This window comes from Atractosteus spatula, chromosome 4 (genome assembly GCF_055471065.1).
Source record: "Atractosteus spatula isolate fAtrSpa1 chromosome 4, fAtrSpa1.hap1, whole genome shotgun sequence".
In the NCBI taxonomy this organism is placed as follows: domain Eukaryota; kingdom Metazoa; phylum Chordata; class Actinopteri; order Semionotiformes; family Lepisosteidae; genus Atractosteus; species Atractosteus spatula.
The window spans coordinates 36514186-36540133 of record NC_142709.1 but is presented as its reverse complement, the minus strand read 5'-3'; the positions used below and the strand labels follow the sequence as shown (position 1 = coordinate 36540133).

The 25948-nt window shown below is 37.5% G+C and overlaps 1 protein-coding gene across 3 annotated transcripts in view; it reads left to right on the top strand.

Annotated features, from left to right (window-relative positions):
• Window positions 1-25644, top strand: part of ino80e (INO80 complex subunit E) — a 42731-nt gene extending 17087 nt beyond the window's left edge. For 2 of the 3 annotated variants that reach the window (XM_088912964.1, XM_088912965.1), the window contains exons 5-8: window positions 18700-18775; window positions 21465-21576; window positions 22067-22165; window positions 24330-25644. In XM_088912964.1, the coding sequence (XP_088769090.1) occupies window positions 18700-18775; window positions 21465-21576; window positions 22067-22165; window positions 24330-24536 (494 nt within the window). In that variant the 3' untranslated portion in view covers window positions 24537-25644. The remainder of the gene's footprint in view (window positions 1-18699; window positions 18776-21464; window positions 21577-22066; window positions 22166-24329) is intronic. The other variant, XM_088912966.1, reaches the window with a different exon arrangement.
• The last annotated feature ends 304 nt before the right edge of the window (window positions 25645-25948 follow it).

Here is a 25948-nt window from a genome sequence, read left to right as displayed (position 1 = left end):
GAGCTAACACCCTCTTATACCGTAATTAAGGTGGCATTGTACTACTTAGAATAGCAACCAGAGGCCAGCTACTCGACAGACTCACCCGTTTGGACCTCATGCATAGAGTTGGGTTCCTCTGGTCAAATGCCTGCTCTCTGGACTTCACTCACTTCTTACACATGCATAGCCTACTTTGCTCTACTTATTCCTTTACTTACACAGAGATTTTCATTCACTCGGGCAAGACAAACATGCTAAATAAAGCTAAGAAGTCTTGCAGATCCTACAGCCCTGTGCCATCAACACGTCTCCAAAACGGGCTGTTCACAAATAGATCCCTTCTGGCTTCCTAGATTTTACTTTTCTCCCCTTCCTGGGGAAGCTACATGTACAACAACACCATGTAAATTCCCTCATTCAAGACATTAAGATGCAGCTTGCCTAAGCTGCATTCTTTCATTATAAGACCACTATCCGAGCAGCAAGCCTCCTGCTGTGTCTGCATCTGTGACTTATATAGCCGTTTGCTTGTCTCAAGTGCTGCTTTTGCATACAGACACACTCCTGCTCACAACAGAAGTTATTACCAGGCCAGTCTTGCTGCCACAAGTCAGACGAATACAGATCGCACACACACTAGAACTTTAATAGCTCTGGCTCTTCCAGATCTACTGCCTTGCCTCTCTTTTGGTGGGTAAACTACTGACAACACCAACATTAAACATACTTCTCGGGAGACACTCTTGCTTCTCTGTCTGTAGTGTGAATTAGGCTGAAAGCTCTGTCTTGCTCTGTTGCGGAATTAACATAACAAGTCACATACTTCCTACAGCTGTGGTCACTTAGTGACATACACTTCTCGAGGAGAAGCACCCCTCAGCATTTTTAGCCTCTGGCAGCGTTAAACACCCTAATCAGAGTGTTCACTTCTTTATATACCAGAACGTCATCAGCATAAAGGGTTACCTTATGCTCCGTTCCTTTCAAAAACATCCCCTTTATGTCCTGCTCCTACCTAATTGCTTGGGCAAGAGGTTCAATGTATAAATAGCAAATTTAACAAATAAAAGGGGAGATAGTGGGCATCCCTGATGTGTGCCCCATTCTAAAGCAATGTTGCCTGTGAGGCCACCATTTACCCGTACTTTAGCTATGGGGTTTGTACAGAGTTTTAAAACACTTAACTGACTCTTCTGTGAAACCAAACCTCTCTGATACCTGAAATAAGTATCTACAATTCACAGATTTAAAAGCTTTTTCTCTAACTAAGCTCACTAGAATTGTTCCAATTCGTTCTTTTTTGTATAGTGAAGCTTATGAAGTGTTTGTCTAATAATATCCTAGGTTTGTCGTCCACTGATAAATCCAGTTTAACTGATTTCTGACACAAATGTCCACAATCTTTTAGATATAATTGTGGCATATAACTTATTGTCCACGTTTAAAATTGAAATTGGTCAGAACGACGAATAATTCTCTGCCTTTGTCCTCCTTGGGAATAACTGTGATTATTGTTTCTCTCCATGAGGGAGGAGTGATTCCTTTTTTAAAGGGTCCATTTGAAAGAGGATACGAGAAGAGGGGAGATTTCTTTTCTAAATGTCTTGTACCACTCTGATGGAAATCCATCACTACCTGGTGATTTATTATTTTTGAGATAACTTATTGCCTATCTAACTCATCTTGTTTAATTCTTTTGTCAAGACAGCATTTTGTTCTGGTCTAATTGATGGTAGATCCAACGAGTCTAAAAAGATTTTTACAATTTTGTTTTCCTGTGCTGGTTGAGTATAAATGGTTTTTAATAGGATTAAAATCCTTCTCTATGTCTTCTAGATTATTTGATGTCTTTCCAGTCTGGGAATCTTTTATTTTATAGATTGTGTTTGAGGCTTGCTGTTTACGCAGCCTTCTTGCCAACGTTTTTGTAGCCTTTGGGCCTGCTTTATAGTATTGTTTGCCATATACATTTGTACTTTTCTCCAGTTCCTTCTCATAGAGCTCACCTATTTCTTTACTAGTGTTTTTAATCTGTTCCAAATCTATTGTATCATTATTGTTATGTTTGTCTTCTAGACCTTTTAATTTTGCTTCTAAATTTCTTGTTTTATACTCCCTCAACAACTTCTGGGCGGTGGTGATAGAAATCATTTTCCTTCTGAGAACTGCCTTTGCGGCATCCCATAGTATGACAAGGTTCACTTCTTCGTTATCATTATTCTCTAAATATGACTTAATTTCTTTTCTAATTTGGTCAATAACGGTTTTATTATTGAGTATACCTGTATTCAGTCTCCAAACTGCATTTCTAGGTCTAGTATTTTGATGTAACGATGATCCGACACATCAGTGTTTCCTATTGTACATTCTTTCACTTTATGTCTATCACTATTAAAGTAATCTATTCTTGAGTAAGCTGAGTCTGGGACAGAGTAGTAAGTGTAGCCCCTCTCTAAAGGATGAGAGTCCTGCCACACATCTATTACTCCTAAATCCTTAAATGTTTTCTTCAGCAGTCCAGTGTGTGAAGTCTGATTTCTCTTGGGGTTAGTTGAATCTAATTTATGATAATTAAGTACCATGTTGAAATCCCCACCACAAATAAGTGTTCCCTGAGTTTCAGAAGCCCGAATGTCAGAGAGTATCTTTATGAAATCCCTATTACTTCCAGGGTGTGCATAAACATTAAGGTTATGCTCCAATCTACCCTGAACTAATATTTTTTTTTATTCTTAATTTCTTTTAAGGGATCAAAGTTCATAGAGTTAGGTATTAAAATAGATAAGTCTCCCAGTGGATTTGCATCTTGGCTGGATATGGTGTATGGAAGCGGATGTTATTAGCTTTAAGAATCTTTTTGATCTCTTTGAGCTTTGTGATCACCTCTGTTGAGTAGTCGAGTAGTTGAGTAGTTTCTAAAAGAAACCACCTTGTTCTTATACGTAATTTCTTTAGCCCATGCTGTCTTCAGGATGAGTTCTTTCGTGCTGTATTGTTGAAAATGATAAGGGATCTGTGTGCTCTTTGAATCTGTAAATCAGTGCCCTCTTGCAAGGAGAGCTCTGTCTTCAGAAAGTTTTCTATGAAACTGTACATCGAGGTTCCCTTCGAGTCTTCTTTGATACAGTAGATGCGAATGTTATGTCGAGATCTCCCCTCTAGGTTGGTCAGTTTGGCCTAGGTTTTTTTTCTGTTGTGCAGGGCATAGAGCATGGTGTCCCTCAGGTCAACATTCACTGTTTCAAGCTCCTGAATACATTTCAGGAGCCGTGTTCATCGTCATCTGTTCTCACTTCGGGAGATTTTTGTGCTTTTTGTTTTGGTAGACCTTTCTTGGACTTTGCCCCACTTATATTTGGATTGTAAAATTGTTTACATTTTTTTTTAAATAATTGAATTTTGTGGGGTTTTGCTCTCAATGACCGGGAGCTAAAAAGTTATGCCATCATCTCTATTACTGCATCACCGGACGTCCCCAGAGTATTCACTTCACATCTAAAGTTCTGTCCATTAATGAGTTATCATTCCAAGCACTCTTATTACCTTGATTGCCTGCTATCTATAAATTGACAAAAATAAGCTTGTATGAAAAAAACAGGCATATCATATGATTTACTCTCTGTATTCATTACTTCTGTGGGTGATGTGGGATTTCAGTTTACTATAACACAAATCAGAAATTGTTACTATAGATTGCGAGGGAATAAGTGACGACTTTTAGGAACCAATCAAACGTAACTTACAGTCTTACAAATTATAAACATACAATATACACATTATTGATATAAAACCAAAACATGCATATCAAACAACAAGCATAATAGACTATCCCTGTGAAAAGGCTGGCTGTAATATGGATGGCTGATCATTTACTCACAGATTACAAATTTTAATAATTTTACAGTTAAAATACACATTGACTGTAACATGTTAGCTTCAGTTTAAGCTAAATCAGGTGTCTACTGTCTGTATTTCCAGAGATATTACAAAATGCAGAATTTGCCTCTGGAGGCCTGTAAGAAGCAGTTTGTGCATAGTTTGTTTCACTTCCTCAGCCTTACATCTTGAAAGTCCTGATTCGGTCTGCTTACAGTCACATTGGGTGAAAAAGTCATATTGTCAGTTCAGTAGTAGAAATATGAGGAGCCAGTGAGTTAACCAAAGAAAATGAGCTGGGTAACAGTTTTTAAAAGCACAACATCACAAGTTAGTGATTGGTCGAGATGCTATCAAGTATAGTTCTGTAACCCACTCTTCACATCCCAGTTGGTGCATCTTCCTTTAGGTAATGATTAGTGACATTGGAACTGTGATTTTAGGAAAAAAGGAGACTACAGACTTGATTGAGCCCATCTGCGCTTTACAGTTGCAAGAAAAGATTTGTGAACTCTTTGGAATTACCTGGATTTCTGCATTAATTACTAATAAAAAGGTGGTCTGATCTTCAACTAAGTCACAATAATAGACCAACACAGTCTGCTTAAACTAATAACGCACATACAAGTGTACTTCTTCTTGTCAATATTGAACAAATCATTAAACATTCAGTCTAGGGCTTCGGGGACAGTTAGGAGACCAGAATTAAAGGAGTGAAGGTTGCAAGATGGGGAGTAGGGCAATGATAGATCAGACAGGTACTGAGGTGCCAAGCCATGCAGAGCCTTATAGGTGAGCATGGGGATTTTGAAGTCGACATGAAACTTGACAGAAAGCCAGTGCAAGAATTCCAAGATAGGAATAATGTGATCACTTGCACTAGACCTGGTCAGGATTCTGGCTGCCGAATTGTGGACATACTGGAGTTTGTTCAATGTGGATAGGATACCCCAGCGAGTAGAGTAATACAGTGGTCAATTCAGGAGAAGACAAAAGGGTTGATTTCAGCCACAGGTAAAGATGAAATAGGACATAGTATAGCCATGTGTGTAAGGTGAAAGAAAGATGTTTTAACAATATGCTGCACATGTGGGTCGAATGTTAAGCCTGAATCAAATATCACCCCAAGGTTTTTCAATTTAGACTAAAGCTCAAATACAGAACCATCCACAGACAGGGTTACATGACTGGCTTTACGAAGTTGATGGGGGGTGCCAATAAGCATGACTTCAGTCTTGTCGCAGTTAAGATGAAGGAAATTTTGAATCATCCAAGTTTTTATGTCAGAGATGCAATTAGAATAGAGACAGCCACATCGGTGTCAGGTTTCAAGTGTCAAGAAAGACAAAGTGAAAGCGATAATTAAATCAAATCAAATCAAATGCACAACAATACAGCATGCAGCAGTAGTTGTAGTTGGCAATGAAATGTCTTTTCTGCGAGCTCACAAAGATCACAAGAATCACAAAAATCACAAAATTAAGGTTATGAAAACAATGTTACATTATACTAGATAATAATGTAATAGAAATTGAATAACACTCAATATGAATAGAGCTGCTACAGATGCAGCCATTCAAAGTGCGCGGCACAGACACGTACCGCGGATAATTGGCTACATCCTCGCGCAATACCGCGGTGCGTGATTGGTTGACCGACAGGGGCACTCGTGGTGCGTTGGTCGGTCGTAGAAAGATTTAAATGTCTTTACTGTGCCTGTTTTAGTATTGAATATTTATATGGAGTTTTACCACTGAAGGGAAATCTTAGTAGCTGAGCATAAAAAGAATAGGAGCATAACGCGTGTGAAGGCCATAAACTCTATTAATTTTGGAACATAAACATACAGTATTACAGTATATGGCTGGTCTCGGTACTTTAAAGAAAAAATACACACCAGTATTCCATTTCTCCCTAAACATTTTAAGCATCGAAGTCTTTAACTAACGTGAAATAGCGTGTATAAAAAGTGGTAGTTTTAAGCTTTTCTGCTAATATAATATGGAATCGCGTATCTAAAGAAATTAATAACGATATAATTATATTCATATACTGCAACACAGTAGTACAAGCTGTACAATGTCTGTTGATTCTGTATGTGTAGGGCTGTTTCACCTCTCCTCATGTGACCTTGCGGGTGGTACTGTGGTCTACGTTCCCGACTTCTGACCCACAGGTTGGGTGTTCAAATCCAGCCGGCGCCGCGACTTTTCTTTTAACAAACATTTCTTTAAAAAAATGAAATAGCAATATTATGGACAATTAATTGACTTTTTATATTTCTAAATTTCACAACATGTTTGAATTTAAGTCATTTTCAATAACAATGATTAGTCACCTTCTTTCCTTCTGACAACGGTCCTGCTTCTGCTTCCTGCTTCTATCGTGTGTGTGTGTGGGGGGGGGGATCCCTTTAGATCTCCCTTTAGATTTAAAAGGTTATTAATCATATCTTCGGTGTCGCATCTTCCCAGTGTAGCTGATCTTTTGCTGCCTGGGTAAACTATCACAAAGCTTTAGAGAACTTAATGTTTCTGTTATCAACAAATTGAAATACGACGTTTACATTGGTATTATTAATTTTTCACTTGAGTGTATGGAGGATTGTCAGCTGTCACTGAGAGCAGACCCCCCCCCCCCCTTAGGCTGCGCAAACGATCTTTTAAATGTTTATAGAGAAATGGAGGCTGTACAGTGTGTGTTACAATACAAACATTTATATTGATTTAAATCGCATTTTGATTTAAATCGCAAACCCGTGTTTAATTATATGTATTTTTTTATTCACAATCAGACAAATGCAACATAAATTTTTATCTTTGTCTTCTAAGTATCTTAATAAACTTTCAGCATAGCTTTCTCCCCGTTTAGATTTATTTTTCTTGGGATTTTGGGATCAAACGTGGAAAGATTAGATTGTAATCGTTTTTATTTTTTAAATACATTTTAGAAAAGTGTAATCTATACTAAAAAGCTGTATTTATTTAATACCACTCGATATTTATATTAATGGAGTTTAGTTGATACTGTTTAAACTTCTATTTTAAATTGTATTATAGCATTGTACACATGCTTAAAAGAGAAGAGAGAAAACGCAAGCCTTCTTCAGGTGTGAGGGTTTCTGCTCAGAATGAAACGCTAAAGATTTCAGTGCTTTGTGTATATTCTAATGGCAGTGGGGGCAGGGTGTGTGGGAACAGGTTTGGTTGAAATTGCATTGGAGATCTATGTTCTTCACACCTGAAACATTTTCTCTGAAAGCATTTTCTTCCCAGTCTAGCCAATCTTGTTACAGCATGTTACAGTTTACTATTATTAACCATATTAATTTTAAGTGCTAAATGCCATTTTTTGACCATGCACGAATATTCTTATGTCCATATCTTCGCAAGGGAATCAGTGCGAATTGTAATACTAATTAAATGACCGTGGGCACTTTCCACCCCCTCTGACAGCAGGAACATTCCTATTCTTAGCTCAGCAGCTCATTACAATATAGGGTGTTCAAACCATTTTTTTTTACACAGTGACACAGCGTCGCGTTGTGAATCTGTTTTTCTGTGTTTACAAAGAAAGTGGAATACAGTGATACTACCTGCTATATAGATACATATGTTTAGATATTTAGACCCGGCATGGCACCGAGAGAGGGAGGAGGCGTGGAGCTCAGCAGTACAGAACGAACGTTCTGCTGCCTGGAGCGCTTAATGGCACCAATCGCGTCTGCATTTATAACTTAGTTTTTAAAATTAATCAAGCAATATGAAGCATCTCTTTTTACTTTTAAGTCCCTTAATTATCATTAAGCACAGCTTTCTCACCACTTAGACTACTTTTTGATACCATCCTTAGACAAAGCAGAAACTTGTTGTACTTTCTAATGACATTACAAGTGGAAAGATTACAGATTTTAATCGTCTTTAATTTTGTTACGTTATACATTTTAGAAACGTTTCATCTATACAAACACCACAAAACTATTCTCGATTGTATTTCTGAATGTTATGTTACACTTAGTTCACTGTTTTAAATACATCTAATTAAGAAAGTTAGGTGTTAGCATAAACTATTAGTAATCAATAATATTAAATTTAGCACTGTAATAAGTTGTTGCACTTTCCCCCGCATCTTGTAAAAATATATTTTCATTGTTCAAATATACATTAAATCTGACTATCATATAATAAGTTAAATACAAAACTAAAGAAAAAACAGGGTAAAATATAATTCAAAATATTTTGCTAACAATGTTAACTGTTTATAAATAATAAAATGTATTAACTAAGGAGTAGGATGGCACAGTTGTTAGTATGCTTTTTGTTTTGTTTCTTTTTCATAAATACAACAGTAGTACCTGATGTCTCAGTGGCTTTCAAAATTAAATTATGCATGCAAACCTGTGAACTAGAAAGATAACTAAAATATCCATCCATTTCTAATGGTGGCGAAGTGGTTAGCATTGCTATCTTGCAGCACTAGGGTCCTAGGTTCAATTCCTGCTGTCCTGTGTGTGTGGGGTTTGCATGTTCTCTCTGGGTTACATGGTTTTTCTCCATATGTGTGATATGACTCCCTCCCGCACTCCAAAACATACTGGTAAGTTAATTGGTTTATGAGAAAACTGGCCCTGGTGTGTGTGTTTGTGTCTGTCTGTCCTGTGATGGACTGGCGCTATGTCCAGGGTATATTCTTCCTTGTGTCTGTTGCTTACTGGGACAGGCTCCAAATCCTCTGTACTGGATAAAGAGATTAGTAAATGGATGGAAGTAAAGGCACTGTGTGGATGGAACTATACACAGTGTTAGAAACCCACTATGAGATGGAAGCATCTCACTGAGAATAAAATATTTTATAGTGCTGGCTTAAGGAAACAGCCTTTCCACCTCTCTTGCAAATCAGTATCCATACCTAGTTATTTAAACAAATTGCCTCTAATGCTGGCTCTGTGGATCCGCATCAGCTATGTTTGTCCATTCCTTCAATTCATGTGCATCCAACACACAGTTCAATGCTAGCAACTACACAAAATCTAAAATACAATCCTCATTTCAGTATCTATGTAAACATACAGTCTGTTAACTTCATCATCTTCATCAAAAGTATGCCTAACCCCATTAGGAAGTGTTCTTGTTATCAGTGTATTCCTCAACTTTCCCAAAATTATCTTCTTCTTACCAACATCTCTAGTCTTTTATCGTGCAATAACTCAGCCAACACTTAAATCCCCAAAAGCTGCTTGTGTTAATTTCTTTAAATCACAAATATCATATGTAAATACTGGCCATGTAATACTCTGCATTGTGGAATAATAGTTTATTTTAAAGGGAACTAGAGAAACTAGGAACTAGAATTAATAAATGCACATCCTGTTCACTGGGGAAATTAAATCCACACTGAGCAATCTTCAATATGTTCAGAATATGACAGCGAGAATCCTAACAGGGATGCATTACACCTGTCTTCAAGTCCTTGCACTGGCTTCCTATCAGGTTTTGAGTCAACTTCAAAATCCTCATCCTCATTCAGTACCTACTGTATATGGCTTATTATCTGTCTACTCCCCACCTTTGTCTGTCAGACTCTGGTCTTCTAGCTGTCCTCAAGAACATCTACATTCTGTGGGTGACAGGACCTTCTCTAGCTGCACCCCAGAGCTCTCGATTTGTATCCCCAGTGATATCAGTCACGTACCCTGAGTGCATTTAAATCTAACCTCAAAACCTTTGTTTTCAGAAGACTTAGTGTCTGTATCTGCTTCATTTTCTAATTTTGGTAGCACCTCTGACTGCTTGTCTTTCTTATATGTATTTACTTTGTAATCTGTGGTCCTTTTAACTGTTTTTACATCTGCTGTATTGCTTTGAGATGCCACTTTTAAAGGGGATATATAAAATAAAGTTTTTTATTATTGTTATAGAGAAACATGATCAGATTTTCCCTGGTTCAGAAAAAAGATCTAAAGTGTACTAGTTTGTCACTCTTCTCATTCCCTCTTTGCTAAATGGCTTTTCATAATCTGATCAATATAACTGCCTATTTTCTGTGCTTTCTCTATCCTGCTAGATTTGCAATTATTCTGAAAATTTTCTTCTTGAAATAACTATTTCTAAATATTTCTAAATACCTTTTTCACTGTTAACATCTTGCAGCAACTCTGCGACAAAATATCCACTTAGCTCAACCTCACAGTTCATCCTGCTACCAACATTGAATAAAAAAAATCTTAAGATTTCTATATTTATGTCTTTATTTAGTGGTTTCATTAGTGACAAAGGCTAAACTTTCTTGGAAAAATGTATTTTATGTTTTGCGGAAAAACTGACTTGCTTTAACAAAATATATTTACAAATCCTTTCACCTGGCAATCTACCTGAATGCCCAACTATCTGAGAAGCCCTCCATGAAACCATGTTTGCTATTAATTCATTTATGGCTCACTGACAGAATTGCTGTTTTTTATGCATGCCAAAAAATTTCGGTGCCGTCGTCTCCGCTTTAAAGGTACCCCCGTGCTGGAAGAATTTGACCTCGGAACGTTTGCCCAGCGTACTAATATAGGCACATCCCAGAATTTTGACTTCACTGTTTAATGAAGAAATTTTAAAGACTACTTAGCGTAGATAAAAAAGCTTGGATTCCCATGGACAGTATCTTATACACATATCTTTTTCTGTTGTCTTTGTTGATCTCTTGGGGATCCTTGTGATATTTTGAGCTCTCATTGAATGATAAAAGTGTCGCAGTTTAAATAATTTTAGTTGTTAGAAATTATGAACCGCTCTGTTAAAAGCAAGGGAGTTTTTATATCTGTTATACTAAAAGAAAATGCCCGACGAACTAGGGATTGAACAGTTTTTCAGTGCTTGTACAATCGATGGAAATGTTCAAATAAATGTGCTAAAGAAATAAACAAAAAAGTAAGTTATTTCTTTATCATATTGGCTAGCTATTGTCCCATCCTTGTTAGTTAGATCAACGAAATCCTGTGGTTGGTGTTACTTTTTGTCGATGAAAAAATAAAGTCTTTTCATTTAAAATGATGGTTGCAAATAGTGTGGACCAGCGTAATACTTTGAGTTTTACTGGTGGAGCTCATACAGCTGTGTCTGGATATCTTGGTCAAATATCCGGCTAGTGTGTACTGTCTGTTTAGAGTTCTGTAGCATTCCACACGGCTGGGCAGCTTGTTCCCCCCTCCCGCTGAAGACTCGACCCCTTCTACTTTGAAAATACCTGTGAAACCGGTTTCATTCTTCACAGCCAGCACTCCCGCAGAGAGTGATGAAAACCAGATGTAATGTTTAGGGAGAAATGGAGTATTGGTGTGTATTTTATCTTTAAAATACCAATAACAGCAACATACAGTTTACATTATATGTTTATGTTCCTAAATTAATATCGTTTATGACCTTGATGACCTTCATTATGCTCCTCTGCGTTTTATGCTTAGCTACTAAAATTTCCCTTTAGTGGTAAAATTCCATATAAATATTCAATACTAAGCAGATTAAAATGTGCACAGTAAAGAGATTAAATGATTAAATATTTTCACTAACGACCAATACACCACATTATCTTCCGTGTCGCATTAACATTGGGATGTTTTTTTTACAAGTGTAAATACATTTTCGCAAAGTCATGTACCATAAAAGTATGGAAATTAAAAACCATTAATACTTTCGCTGGAGTTTAAATAAAGTCGATGTTTTCTCTTTTGGCTAGACTTGACTATTTAGCCATGAGATAAACAATAGATTGTCATTAGACAACCTTATGTTTATTAATCTTCCTTGTTATGCACAGTGAGAATGATAATGTAATGAGAATTAATTTAATCACAGAGTGCTCATAAATTGTGCTAGGAAGAAAACAGATAGGTGTTCTGAAAGGTCACATATAAACAGGTTTTCGATGGACAGATTGATAGTGTAATGATTTCAGGTTCGGATAGGACGGACCCAAAAACTCAGACTTGCGGAGTTAAAAGCTGCCTTTATTTTCTTCTCCGTCACCACCTGCCAGTGAGCTCTCCCGCGCCCCGACCAGAGACAGACACACAACGAGCCCTGCTAATAAAGCACCTTGAATTGAATTGAATTGAATTGAGGGAGGGGGGAGGGCGAGCGAGCGAATGATATATAATTATATCCTTATTAATTTCTTTAGATATGCGATTCCATATTATATTCCCTATTAATAATCAAATTCTAAAAGTATGCTTGTTGACTCCGGTATCAAGCATATTCGCAGAAAAGCTTAAAACTACCACTTTTTATACATGTTATTTCACATGTTAGTTAAAGACTTCGATGCTTAAAATGTTTAGGGAGAAATGGAATACCGGTGTGTATTTTTTCTTTAAAGTACCAAGACCAGCCATATACTGTATGTTTATGTTCCAAAATTAATATTGTTTATGGCCTTCACATGCGTTACAGTATGCTCCTATTCTTTTTATGGTCAGCTACTAAGATTTCCCTTCAGTGGTAAAATTCCATTTAAATATTCAATACTTAAACGGGCACAGTAAAGACATTAAATATACATATACATACTGTATACAGTACAGTTTGCATACAGTAATATGTTTATGTTCCTAAATCAATCTCTTTTATGAGCATGTGAAAGGCATGGTGAATCGGAGATTCTCAAAAATTACTGTACTTTGCATGATTGGAAAATGCGTGATTGCGAAATGCTGTGGTGTTACTTTTACAAAGACGGTCAATGAAAAAAAGAATGTGGACGAGGGCAATACTTTAAGTTTACAGCTTGTCCAAGGTCATTCATTATTAATACTATTAGTAATATCTTCGGTAAAGACTTTGATGGCGACAGCTCAAACATGATAGGTTTCCACCTTGCGGAAATTCCGGATACTATTATTTTACTTGCGGTACCACGTGGTATCATGCGGCACTATGCGAGAATTTACGATATTAATACGGTAACTTGCGGTAAATGCGTCAAGCGCACCGCAAAATAATGCGGTATCGCCCGTTTGTTTTGAATGGCTGCATCTGTATGTGTCCATGATGTATGCAATATTATGTCCAAGTAGTGCAGTATGCTGAATACAATGAAAACTTTATGTCCATGTAGCTAAATTTGGTGATAGTGATTTGCTAAAGGAGCTGCAGGTTGGCTGTTTAGCAGTCTTATTGCCTGGAGGTAGAAGCTATTCTGTAATCTGATGGACTTTGACCGACTGCTTCGGTACCGTTTACCAGTCAGTTGGAGAGAAAACAGTTTGTGACTGGGATGACTGGGGTCCTTGTGAATGGACCTGGCCTTCTTAAGACATCTAGCTGAGTAGATATCCTGGATGTTTGGTAGCTCACAGCAAGTAATGAGCTGCGCTGACTTCACCACCCTCTGCAGTACTTTGCGATCCCGGGCGGAGCAGCTTCCATACCAGGCAGTGATGCAACCAGTCAGGATGCTCTAAATAGTGCACCTGTAGAAGTTGGCCTGCATATGTGACGGCATGCCAAACCTCTTTAGCCTACGGAGAAAGAATAGGTGCTGCCATGCTGTTTTGACCACGGTGTTGGTGTGGTGGGTCCAGGTTAAGTCCTCTGAGATGTTAACTCCCAGGAACTGCTGACCCTCTCCACTGCAGTCCCATTGATATAGATAGGTATGTGATCTCCTCCCTGGTGTTTCCTATAGTCCACAATCATCTCTTAGTCTTACTAATGTTCAGAGAGAGGTTGTTCTCCTGGCACCATGCTGCCAGGGTTTCAAACTCCTCCCTGTACGCAGACTCTTCACCACCTGTGATCAGGTCGATGACTGTTGTATCGTCCGCAAACTTAATGATGGAGTTTGAGTTTGGCGACACAGTCATGAGTAAATAAGGAGTAGAGGACAGGGCTAAGCACACAGCCTTGGGGGGCTCCAGTGTTTATAGTCAGAGTAGAGGATATGTTGGTGCCCACCCTCACCACCTGTGGACGTTCCGTCAAGAAGTCAGGGATCCAATTACAGAGGGAGGTGTTCAGTCCCAGGTCCTGGAGCTTGATGACAAGCTTTGAGGGCACTATGGTTTTGAATGCTGAGCTGTAATCAACAAACAGCATTCTCACATATGTTCCTTTCTTATCCAGGTGTGAGAGGGCAGTATGGAGGGCAGTGGCAATAGCATCTTCTGTTGACCTGTTCTGGCGATATGCAAATTGCAGTGGGTCTAGGGTGTCAGGCAGTCAGGAGGTTTTGACCAACCGCTCAAAGCACTTTAACTAACTGATGCAACAGGGCAGTAGTCATTCAGGCAGGTGACTCTGGGATTCTTAGTAACAGGGACAATGGTGGTTTTCTTAAAGCAGGAAGGAACTATAGACTGAGCTAGAGAGAGATTGAATATGTCCGAGAAGACATCTGCCAGCTGGTCTGCACATGCCATCAGAACACGGCCAGGGATAGCATCAGGGCCAGGAGCCATGTGTGGATTGGTCTTTTTAAAAACTTTACACACATCTGCTCTGGATATGATCAGTGGGTTTCTGTCTTGGATTTCTGGAATCTTCCTGACTGGATCTGCGTTACTGACCTCAAACTGAGCATAGAATGAATTTAGTTCATCAGGAAGACAGGCAGACTGTTGTGTGATATAGCTGGGTTGCGTTTTGTAGTCTGTAATGGTGCGTATACCACTCCACATGTTCCGTGTGTTGCAGCCGTGATAATATACTCTATGTTTACTCTGTAGTTGTATTTAGCTATTTTGATAGCTTTCCTGAGGTCATATCTGGATTTTTTGTATTTATCCCTATTGCCAAAATCGAAAGCAGCTGTCCTAGCTTGAAGTTTGGCACGTATCTCCCTATTTACCCACGGTTTCTGATTTGGATATGTGCGAACAGTAATCCTGGGAACCACGTCTTCAATGCATTTACTGATGTAGCCAGTAACATAGTCCGTATACAGATTGATATTATTTCCGGCAGCTTTGCGGAAGATCTGCCAGTCAGTAGTAGCAAAACAGTGATTTAATATAAAATCCAATTTTTTGGCACAGGGGTAATGGCAGACATTTTGAGGACCATTAGCACAACACCAGTGCTCAAGGATTCATTTATTATATTGAGAACAACTGGGCAGAGAGAAGTGAAACAGGACTGAAATAAAGTGGTGGGGATTGGATCTAATATACAGGTGGTGGATTTCATATGTGAAACCAGTTTACTGAGGGATGCAGAGTCAAGAAGAGAGAAGTTGGAGCAGCAAGGAGGTGAGGAAATGATATGTATTGTGGAGAGAATGTGATGCTGGATATTGTCAATCTTGGCGATAAAGAAATCTAAGAATGTGTAGCAAAGTTGTGATGAGGCAGGTAATGTGGTGGGGCAGTTTGGCTTTAGCAGTCTGTTGATGGTGGAGAAAAGGTGTCTAGGGTTGTGTTATGGTCATTTTCAATGATGTGAGAGAAGTTGGTGGATCTAGCAGATTCTATCGTATCCTTATATTCTTTCCAAGCCTGATGATGTACGTTTAAGGCCAGAAAGTCGCCACTAACGCTCAAGTGTCCAGGAGACTGCTTTCATAGATCACAGATGGTCAGTGTACCAGGGGTCAGAGTGAGAAAAAGAGATGGTGTGAGTTTTTAGAGGAGCAAAGGTGTCAAGGATAGATGAAAGAGATTATAATTAATTAATAAATTAATAATTTATTAATTATAATATTAAGCAAATGTATTTTGTCCTCTAGAGCAGGGGTTTTCAAAGTTTTTGACATGCCCCCCCCATTTGTCTAAGTTTGAACTTGCGCCCCCCCCAACCCAAAACCCATTGAGAAAAAAATGCGAACACCCTTGTTACAGTCACACAATATAATTGACATTATGTATACATACATGCATTTCAGCACCTTTCATTAATTTGATTTAACAGCTTCATGTTCACCGCTGTTGTTAACTTTATCAGTAAGCCACTGGTCCATTTTTAAGTTTGTAATCGTGATGTAATGCGAAGTCTCAATTCTGCTGTAGCCTTCGCCAACAAGAATAGATGGCAGGTAGCCTGCTTAGCCAGGGATGTGAGGCAGATTGCAACACCCCCCTCTAGTGGATGAATATGAATTGTTATTAACGACTGAAACAACATGTTCGCTGCAGTTGTTTCATTCTTTTTCATATTACTTGTGTGTTTGCCCCTAAATGTTTCGTAATCTCGCGCCCCCCTTGACAGGTGCTCGTGTCCCCCTGCGGGGGCACACCCAACAGGTTAAAAACCCCTGCTCTGGAGGTTTAGAGTTAGAGAAACAAGATAAGGAGGATAGAACAGAATTTGTCAACCTAGGATGAGCAATTGATCGCCAGTTGCGGAAATTTACAGAGCGCGAAGGGGAAGTGTTAGAAACAGGTAATTCCTGATTGAAAAGAATAGCTAGTTCCCCTTTAATTCTAAGTTAAATAATTAGACACTTGACCCAACACTCCTAAAGAAAGTTAAAGTACATTCTTTTCATTTTGATTAGTATGTTTAAACTAATTGAATATGTTTAATATTATAATAATATTTCAGGTGGGTAGCTGCGTCAGCATGCGTAGGCTGCAAAGGAACAAGTAATAGGTTTATTCCATGCTGAAAAAAAGAAGAGAAAAAGAGAAGAGAGTGTTTTTTCTCTCTTCTTTTTTTCAGCATGGAATAAACCTATTACTTTTTCCATTATAATAATATATAGTACATATCAGTAATATAAATATTAAATACTTATATTGAATAATACAACTTTAATTTGTTCTTATGCTGCTATTTTATTTCTAAATAACCAATACAAAAATATTCAATATTGATATTTGTGCCATTAATATCTGTATAATATGTTAAAAACAACTTAAGATTGCCAGTGAATTCATAAATGCTTATAATTTGTTTTAGATTGATAAAGGGCAAATATCCACATTGTTATTATATTTTCTTTTTTAATTATATTAAATTGAGATTTTAATTTTCCATACAGTTTAAGGTTATTTTGTTGAACTTGAAAAAAAAACCTGCAGATTATGTCTGGGTATACATATGAATATAGAAGCCATCGTGGTAATCTTGAGTTTTTGTCAATGGTAATCCTGAATCTACTGAGCTTCTTTAGATTCCTACAAGACAACCTCCTGCCACTGCACCCATAGAAGGTTTGTAGGATTATTGTAGGATGATAATACTTGCTGGAAGACAGATGTTTGGGTAAATATTTAAAAACAAGTGTTTTTATTGTTTAAAAACAATACAAATTATTATAGGATGATCGTGCCATATGTCAGAGAACCAGAACCACTTGTGCTAGAATGGACAGGTTGAATCCAAATGATTCATTTTTGGAAACTAACATGAATGTAATTGAATGTATCTAGGAGCATCTGGATCAAGAGATGAAAAAGTCAGTTGTCTCCATCTGACAGCTACTTCAAACAAAGATCTGTGTTAGTCCAAATGTAATTTATTTGGATGTCTTCAAGAGACAAAGAACATTCTTTGATATCTTAGTGTATAGAATCATTTTGACTTTGCTTGTATTCTTAACTGTTAAAGTAGTGGGACACAAAATTGGCATTTCCCTGTTAATTACACAAGAAATTGAAATTCACATTAAACAAATCATTCAGAGTCAGAGTTCAAAAGGTCACCTTTTATTTTTAGGACATATTTTGCAAACACACTTAATCATTTTCAATCAAAGCATATGTTGTGTTCAGTTCCCCAAAACATAGGTGACCATAAGTATTGGGACACTTAACTAAGCAAATTCAAGAAGTGAAAAGGTCATTATTTTGTTACAAATCCCTTGCCAGACTTTATCTGCAGCCTCTTTAAAACAAAAAGGCTTTTTGTCTTTAGTCTTTGAACAAATGAAACGCGTTTTCAGTTGGATTCAGATCTGTTGATTGACTTGGCCAGTTTAAAATATTCTACTTTTTCTGTCTGATGAACTTGTTTGTTTCGGGTCATTGTCCTGCTGCACAATGAACTACAGCCAATTAAGTTGCGCCATTTTTTCTTACATTTGAAGACAAGATCTGTTTATCTCTGAGCTCATCCTTAAGTTGCCATCTTCGGTTAAGACATCAGTAAAGACCATTTAGTCTGTTCCAGAAGAAGCCATACATGTCCAAGCCATGATACTCCCTCCACCATGTTTTGGTGGTAGAAGAAGAAGTGGTATGCTTATGGTCATTGGTTGTTCCTGTTTTTCTCCACATGTTAGCCTTTCCATCACTTTGATAGATGTTTATTTTGGTTTCATCTGTCCATAAAACCTTGTCCCAGAACTCCTGTTGCTCATCTTTTTCGCAAATTTCTATCGAGCTCTTCTGTTCTTGCTGCTGTTGAGGGGCATACACCTTGCAGTACAGCCTCTGAATTTTTCTTGGTGAAGTCTTCTGCCTACTCCAGGTTTGCATCCCCACACTCTTGAGATTATTTTTTATTTCACTAACAGTAATTTTGGGGGTTTATATGCCTAGACGTTCACAGCTTTTTTTTGTGTGTGAAATGTATGCAGCGTGTAACCCCTTGGAAATTAGAAACAACTGTAAACCCATTTGTTCCAATACTTATCCTTATCTAAAATGTGGAGGGTTGAACAATACAACTGTTGTTGTATAATGGTAAAACATTAATGCATAAAACTACCCATAGGTAAAAGAGGATATTCTCTGCTTTTTTCTAATATTCATCTTTTGATTTGAAATCCTAATTTCCTGAGCATAAAGCTATAATGGGCTAATTTGAACTCTTGTCCCAAAACCTTTGGAGAGCACTGTATATATCCCTCTGTATGAGCATTACCACATGTCTTTGAGAAGATGTTATTCTGATCTTTTGATGTCTGTGTTTCCAGATTCTGATGCCACAGTCTCATCAGATAACAGTGATGGAGAGGGTCGGAGAATGACTGAAAGTACAGGAGCAAAGAAGTGAGTTTGAGAGTGAGAATAGCATCTAGTTTTATTTATAAAAGCCAGGGTGTCAGCTTTGACTACATGGAGGGAGACTGGGACAAGCTACCAGTCTCCCAAAACCCTTTGTAAAATAGTGTCACCTCAGTTTTAAATGCACTTCAATATAGTTCCTATTTGTGTGCTCTGGTTTGTGTTACACTTTTGACTTGGGGAGGAAGCTATGAACATACTGGAGGTTTCAAATGAGTCAAGAGTACTGGTGATTTTGTTTATTTGGTTCAATTGGTTTATTAATGCAGGGATCTCACTCATCAAGTTGTTTCTTACATCATCCCAAGAAATGGGGATTTTGTCAGTTTGATTTTCCAGTTTTTAACAACGCTTTGTTTAAAGAAGTGCATCCTGTTTTCAGTCTTATATGCACAATCTCTTAATTTACACTTGTGTATTCTGGTCTGGAATTAGTCAAAGTTCTTTGGATTGTCCTTGTGAATAACTTTTCAGGATTTTAACAAGTTGCATCGAATCGCTATAGCTCTGTTGAAAGCTAATCATGAATATAACAACAATCCACTCAACCTGAAAACTAGGCTAGTCAGTCTTACTTCTGTTTTTGGTAAAGTTATGAAAATGATAGAGTTACATTAAAAGAATAATTAGAAAACATATTTAGCAGACAACATACATTTAGAAGGGCTAGTAACTTTCTTCAAACAAGCAACAATGAAATTAGAAAAGCATATGACATGATATTGTAACATCAGTCAGTCCAGACAAGAACAGTTGCTGGAAGACAGTTGTTTATGTAAATATTTAAAAACAAAAGTGTAGTATTTGTGTCCAGGGAAGTTGGTTAAGATCTTCAGTGCACTAGTAAGACTTCATTTAGAAAACAGGTAATGGTGGCCAAAACTAATGCAAATCTGAACAAAGAAAATATATTATAGCCTTTGAAAGAGTTCAAAGTAGAGAAACAAAAATGATTCCTAGTAGGAATTTTAGGAGTCTGAGGGTTTTCATTTGCTGTAACAATCAGAAATTGTAACAGTAAATTGTGGGAGTACTTGATCATTTTTGGAAACAACCAAACATAATAATTTACACAAATTATTAATATAACACAAATATACACAAATGTATTTATGAAATCAAAACATGCATAACAAACAACATGATAAAATATGTACATGATAAAATCTGTGAAACGATCTTCTGTAAACTCAAATGCTGAATGTTCACTCAGGGATTACAAAGAACAGAATTAATGCCAGTAACAATATCAATGTAACAATAATTCTCAAGAATTATGTGATTAATTAAGTTATGCGCAACAAACCATTGTCCAAACGTCCTTAATGAGTGTAAACCTTGTGCTTGTAAAAGCTAGCTGGGTTTCCATAGCAGCTTCTTGTGCTGAGAGGGTCCCAACATAGGAAAGAGAGAAAAGGCTTTTCTGGTAGTGCCTAGCACTTGTATTGGCCTGTGCCAGAGTCATGCCCTGCTAACTTTGGTCTTTAAAATAGTCTGCACAGTTTGTTTTCTTGATGTTTACAAGGTAGACAAAAGTTGAACTGAGTTCATTCTGTGCAATGGCTTTGTTCAGAATATTCTGGATGTTGACAAAAAGAAAGAGTTAAACTGTCTAAATTTGTTGATCAGGTGAAAAGTACAGTGGGTTCGCAAACACAAGATTTCTTTTATTTCAGAGAAAATATTGTTGACGGAATTCTGTACTTTACTGACTCACTCTCTCAGCCTGATTTCTTGGAGAAAACACCTGACTTGAACAATGTGGTTACAAAGTCAGTTGGCCAGTTTAGAGAGAGATCAAGCAACTGGACAAAAATGACTTGTTTTCCAGTTTATATGAGGCACCAGTTGGTGATTGGCAAAGATGCTATCAGGTTTGGTTCTGGTACCCAACCAACAGATCACTTATTGGTGGAAATTCCTTTGGGTGATAGATAGTAACCTTTAACTTGTGGTCTTTGGGAATGCATCAGCCTGGAGACTGGCTGGAGCCCATCTGCACTATATATCATTAAATGCACTGCTTGATACAGTTTCATGTTGTCTCTTATGAGAGAGACTGCTTTAGCCACATTCCTGTGGATTTAGGGAGAGACACAAGGCTGCTTTGTTAAGGGACACAAAGATTATGAGAAATCCATAATACATTTAATTCTTAAGTGAAATAAGAGGCCTTATCCCTGTAGCATATACAGACAGGTTGAGCAAACTAAATGTTTTCAGTCTGCGACTGAAGAGAGAATTAAGGAGAATTAAGACAACCTAGGTTACTGTTTCAGTAGTGAAACATGGGACATGGACATGGGATCACTGTTGGAAATTTAAGAGGCACTCTTTTGGGAAAGAGATTAAGAAACACTAATTTAGTCAAACATCAGTAGGTATCTGGAACAGGCCAACACCCTATGCACCTTTAAGAAATGGCTGGATGAAACTTTAGCTTGACTTAGCTACTTAATTTCCAAATGGCCCCCTTTAATTTGAAGAACATTTTAATTTTCTTTGATTATTGTGACCTCCCCTTCTTTTGACCACACTGATGAAAATGTAATGTTGGTATGAGAATAATGACATTAAGATTAATTTTACTCTCTGAAACTTTTCTAACAATATATATGGTTTGACATACAGATGCATTAATCATTTGATTTCATTTGTTATTGCATTGATCCAGACGCAGAAGCAGCCCTCATCTGCCTAATGTCCCCTCACCATCCAGCAGTCTGGCTTTGCTGTCTAAAGGCTTCACAACCCTGACCAGTGGCCCAGGACCCTACCTTAGCACAGTGAGTGTTTGTCTCTGTCTCACACTGTGTTGTCTGCATTTCTCCCTTTATCATAACCCTCATCATTTACACCATGAACCTCATGTCCTGCTCCTGTAGAGCCATAGGCTTTCAGGGCCTATAGTTCTCTTTTTTTCCCCAGAGATTAGTAAAGCTCTTTATGAATCTTGTTTGAAAAATTTAACTCAAGTTCACTAATTAGGGTTGATTGTAGGGCGTGTGTGACATGCATGTAAATTAAGGCTCAAGCCATGTCCTTTGATTTTCATTACAATTAAAGTCTTATTTTTGATATAATTACCATATTTATCATCATTATTGCATTCATTTTGTCAGTTAAGTTTTAGAATTTATTTTTTCTCATTCATTATTCTTTTTTCTCTTTTTCCATTTTTACTTTGTTTTCCTGTCCTCGGGGTTGGTCACTGGTTAAACACTGGTTTTGTTGGCGATCGGTTGACGAATTGGCTGGCTGGCTGGCTGTTCGTAGCTGCCCTTTCCCCCTGCCTATCTAGCATCTCCTGCTGACAAAAACAGGAAGGAGAAAAAGACAAAGAGTGGCAAGCACAGGAAGCAGCCACCGGGCAAGGTACCTACTCCCTGAAAGTGAACATTTAAGCCCTTGCCATTATGCATAGTATCTTGTCATACCAGCTGTGCTTTCCTAGGGAAATATTCAGTGTTATGGATATGCCCTCTGAGGAAGGTTAGTATATTACCAAGAACAAATCTATAAGAATCAGAAATATATAATTGTTTTGGTAGAGAACCTTATATTCATTTATTTTTTTATTTATTAATTGTTCTGCTGCCTCCCTATCATGCTGTTTCAGGCTAACATAGGAATCTATAGCCAACATTACTTTTATAACTTTTGCATGTCCCTAAGAAATCCATTATAAAATCACTTTTTATAGTATATTTTGCATGAATTATTTTCCCACTATATGATTCCACTATATGGTTTAATGCACAAGCATTAATCCCAAGGTGCTTATACAGGTAGTAGACAAAACTTAATACAGCTTTGGACCACAAAATGCACTCAGTTGTCTACTAGAGTCTACTAGTGTTTGAAATGCTGCAGGGGAGTTATGGCCCATTTTATTATGAGTCATTTAACTCATGCCTGGTTGATGGAGATGGAAAAGTCTTGGGTTCTGATCTAATGACTATGAAAGCCATGACTTATGGATAAACATCAGTGTCATGCTCATCTAACCATGTCATTTTCATCAAGTGAGCACACTTATTCTATGGCTAGGGCCAGTGTCATCCGAGATGACACTCCTTCTGGCAGGTGGTAAATGCTGCAACATGCAGTAAAGATGTTCAAGTAGGTGACTGCATCAACATGCGTAGGCTGCAGAGGAACAAGTAAAGGTTTATTCCATGCTGAAAAGAGAAGAAACAAACTATTTCGGCTGTATGTGGAGCCTTCTTTGGGTGTTTGGACCCAGAAAAGGCTCCACAGACGAAATATTGTGTTTATTTTCTTCTGTTTTCAGCATGTAATAAACCTTTACTTGTTCCTATGGAGTGAGGATGATCACCATTAAATACAGATTAACATTGACTTTGCCTTGTAAGGGAATGAATGCACACAAACCATGCCAGGAACATGTTCCCCAAAACAGTACCACCAGAATATTTCACTTTTGGAAACAAGCACTCAGCGCTATAAAGTTTTTTAGGCCGGCTGCACACATGCAGTTGTCCATTTATTGAGAACATGGAGAAGGATGATTTCTCCATCAGCCTCTATACATTTTCTTCAATGCTTGGTAGTCCATTGTCTGTGCCCTTTGCATCACTGGACTAGCAATCATGCATTACCAGTTGTGAAGAGATGTTTGTGTGCTGCAACCAAACGAGAAGTATTGTGTCTTGTGAGAACCAACTGTAATTTCATTTGATCAACAAACTTATTATAGTTGGAACCAACTCATTTGTTTCTCTCTACAGGATTGCTCCTGTAAGGGAATTAAACAATTATTTCAATCACATGCTTGATAAAGTTTAGTTTATTAACCGTAATCAGTAATTACTGAGGAATATGTGATTAAGACCGATTTAACTTATGAGGTTGACCATAAAGAGTGTTGTAGTCAATGCATGTTAACCCTGAAGTTATTAATATATTTGTAATCCCTAAGTGAGTGAACAAGCATTGGTATCAAGTTAGATAGATTCATGTGATTTATTGTTTTAATAATAAAATTGTATACTTTGAAAATGTGTTGTAAGTGCCTTTAATTTTGATTGATAAAACACTCTTGCAATTTACTGTTCTAATTTCTATTTGTTTCGGTAAAATAAAATCATCACATAAGCTATAATTATAGGCATCCAGGCCTGTCCACCATTTTTTTTTACATGACCCTAGGCTAGTTGGGGTGTCACTTGCATGTGCTACACCTGTGGGGAATTTCTTGCTTTTAATTTACTTGGTGTTCCACATTTATGTAGGTTTTTACATTTTTGTCCACTACCTGTACTTCCTGAAGCCCCAGCTGGTCTCCCATTTTCTGTTTTACTGTTTAAAACATCTTGGTAGGTTGTTCCAACTGTTCTTTTTTGTATGTTTTAGGAATATTTATTGGTTGAATGATTGACCAGGCTCTTCCAAGAAGAGCCAGTTTTTAAAACTTCCAGTTTTAAGTTTAAATTTCTTTAAAACGATTTCTTACCAATTCTCTATTATTCTTACTGATACATTATTTTTGTCATTGCTGTCCTTATTCCATCTTTAGGTGGCGGGGCCTGCTCCAGCACCCTCATCAGGCCCAGCCTTCCCTGTGGCTGCTCCCCCGATGCCTCCCCGCCCTTTCAGCTGGGTGCCCAGACAGATGCTCAGTGGGGATGCTCCAGAAGATGGGAGCAATGGAGAGAGTGAGAGAGAAGAGGAGAGGGGAGAGGGAGAGGAGGCCGAGCTGGTCATTGACATTCCCAATGAGTGACAAAGTACTGTCATGATTGGGAGAAATACCTTTTTTTCAAATTTTGCAATTAACAATTATAATATGTTGTAGTACTGTCCTCCTTAGCCTACTACCAATTTGGAACTACAAAATTGAATTTAATTCACGAGTCATTGGTACACCCCTTGTACCGGTGCAAGAAAACTGTAGGTAGCGCAATTGATTTGTCAGTTCACGCGTTACAATGTTTTTACAATACAAGTTCTATAACACTGAAATAAATCTTAGACTGGTAAACCTAAGCTTATCTGAGACAGCACTGCGAAATCAAAAGATTAAAAAAAAGGTTCTTAAAGGTGCTATTGTGAAACAATCAAGGGAATCTGTGGACAACTAAAAATCCACTTAACTTTGGCAGCTCTTGGCCAGTTGAACACCTCCCCTGTTATGAAATCCCAGTCATACTGGGCTTGCCCAGAATGGACCCAGCAATCTTTGGGCTGTAGGGTTCAATCTGCACCCTAAACAAAGACATTTACAGTCATACTGAACCAACAGTTAAAATACAACAGAAGTAGTAGTTCCTTATAGGTATAGTTGAGGACATGGTGATAACATAAGGGTGCTTTATAAAACTAAATTTTGTATTGAACTGTGTTGTTTTTAACAGTTTAAGACAGAAGCCAACAATAAATGATCTCCTGATGCTTGTTAAAAATCTCTCTAGATATTACTTCTAACATTTGTGCTGGCAGAGCTAGTCATTGACATTCCCAGTGAATAATAAAGTGATATTATTCACTTTATTAAGTGTATCAATCCAACAGTACCAATTGGTCAATAATGCATCTTGTAAACGTTCTGTGGATATTGGTGTACTTTGGGACAAAGGATGCTAATGTAATTAAGCCATTGGTGTTAGTTATTGGTGTTATATAATACTGTGGTTTGATTGCAAGTGTAATTACTAGAATGAGGTCATGATTTATATACAGGAAGATGCTTCATGAATATTCATCTTCAGAAACATTCAGTGCAATTCACTGAAGTGGTAATGCACCTTTTTTAACAGTAGAAGGTTTGTCATTTTTTATGTTTTCAAGTTTCAAAAATGTAAGAAGTGAAATAAAAAATGTCATTAATCTGATGCTGTGTTTTTAAGGTGATGTATGATATACAATTAAGCTGACAGAAGAGTATTAAGTAGTTCTTAGTAAATTTCTACCCTGGGTTATGCTTGGCACCACTGACATTAAGTCATTTATGTTGTATGCTTTCTTACAATATCACTTAAGGAAGCATTGCACAGATCATAAATTATAGAATTATGTCAAGGATCTTTTAGGATCTCTGAAGCAGATACAATACTGTAGGGGTTTTATGCATTTACTGGGACAATTATTAATTGTAGCAGTAAGTCATAAAATGATTCTTTGATGACTTTTAGAAAA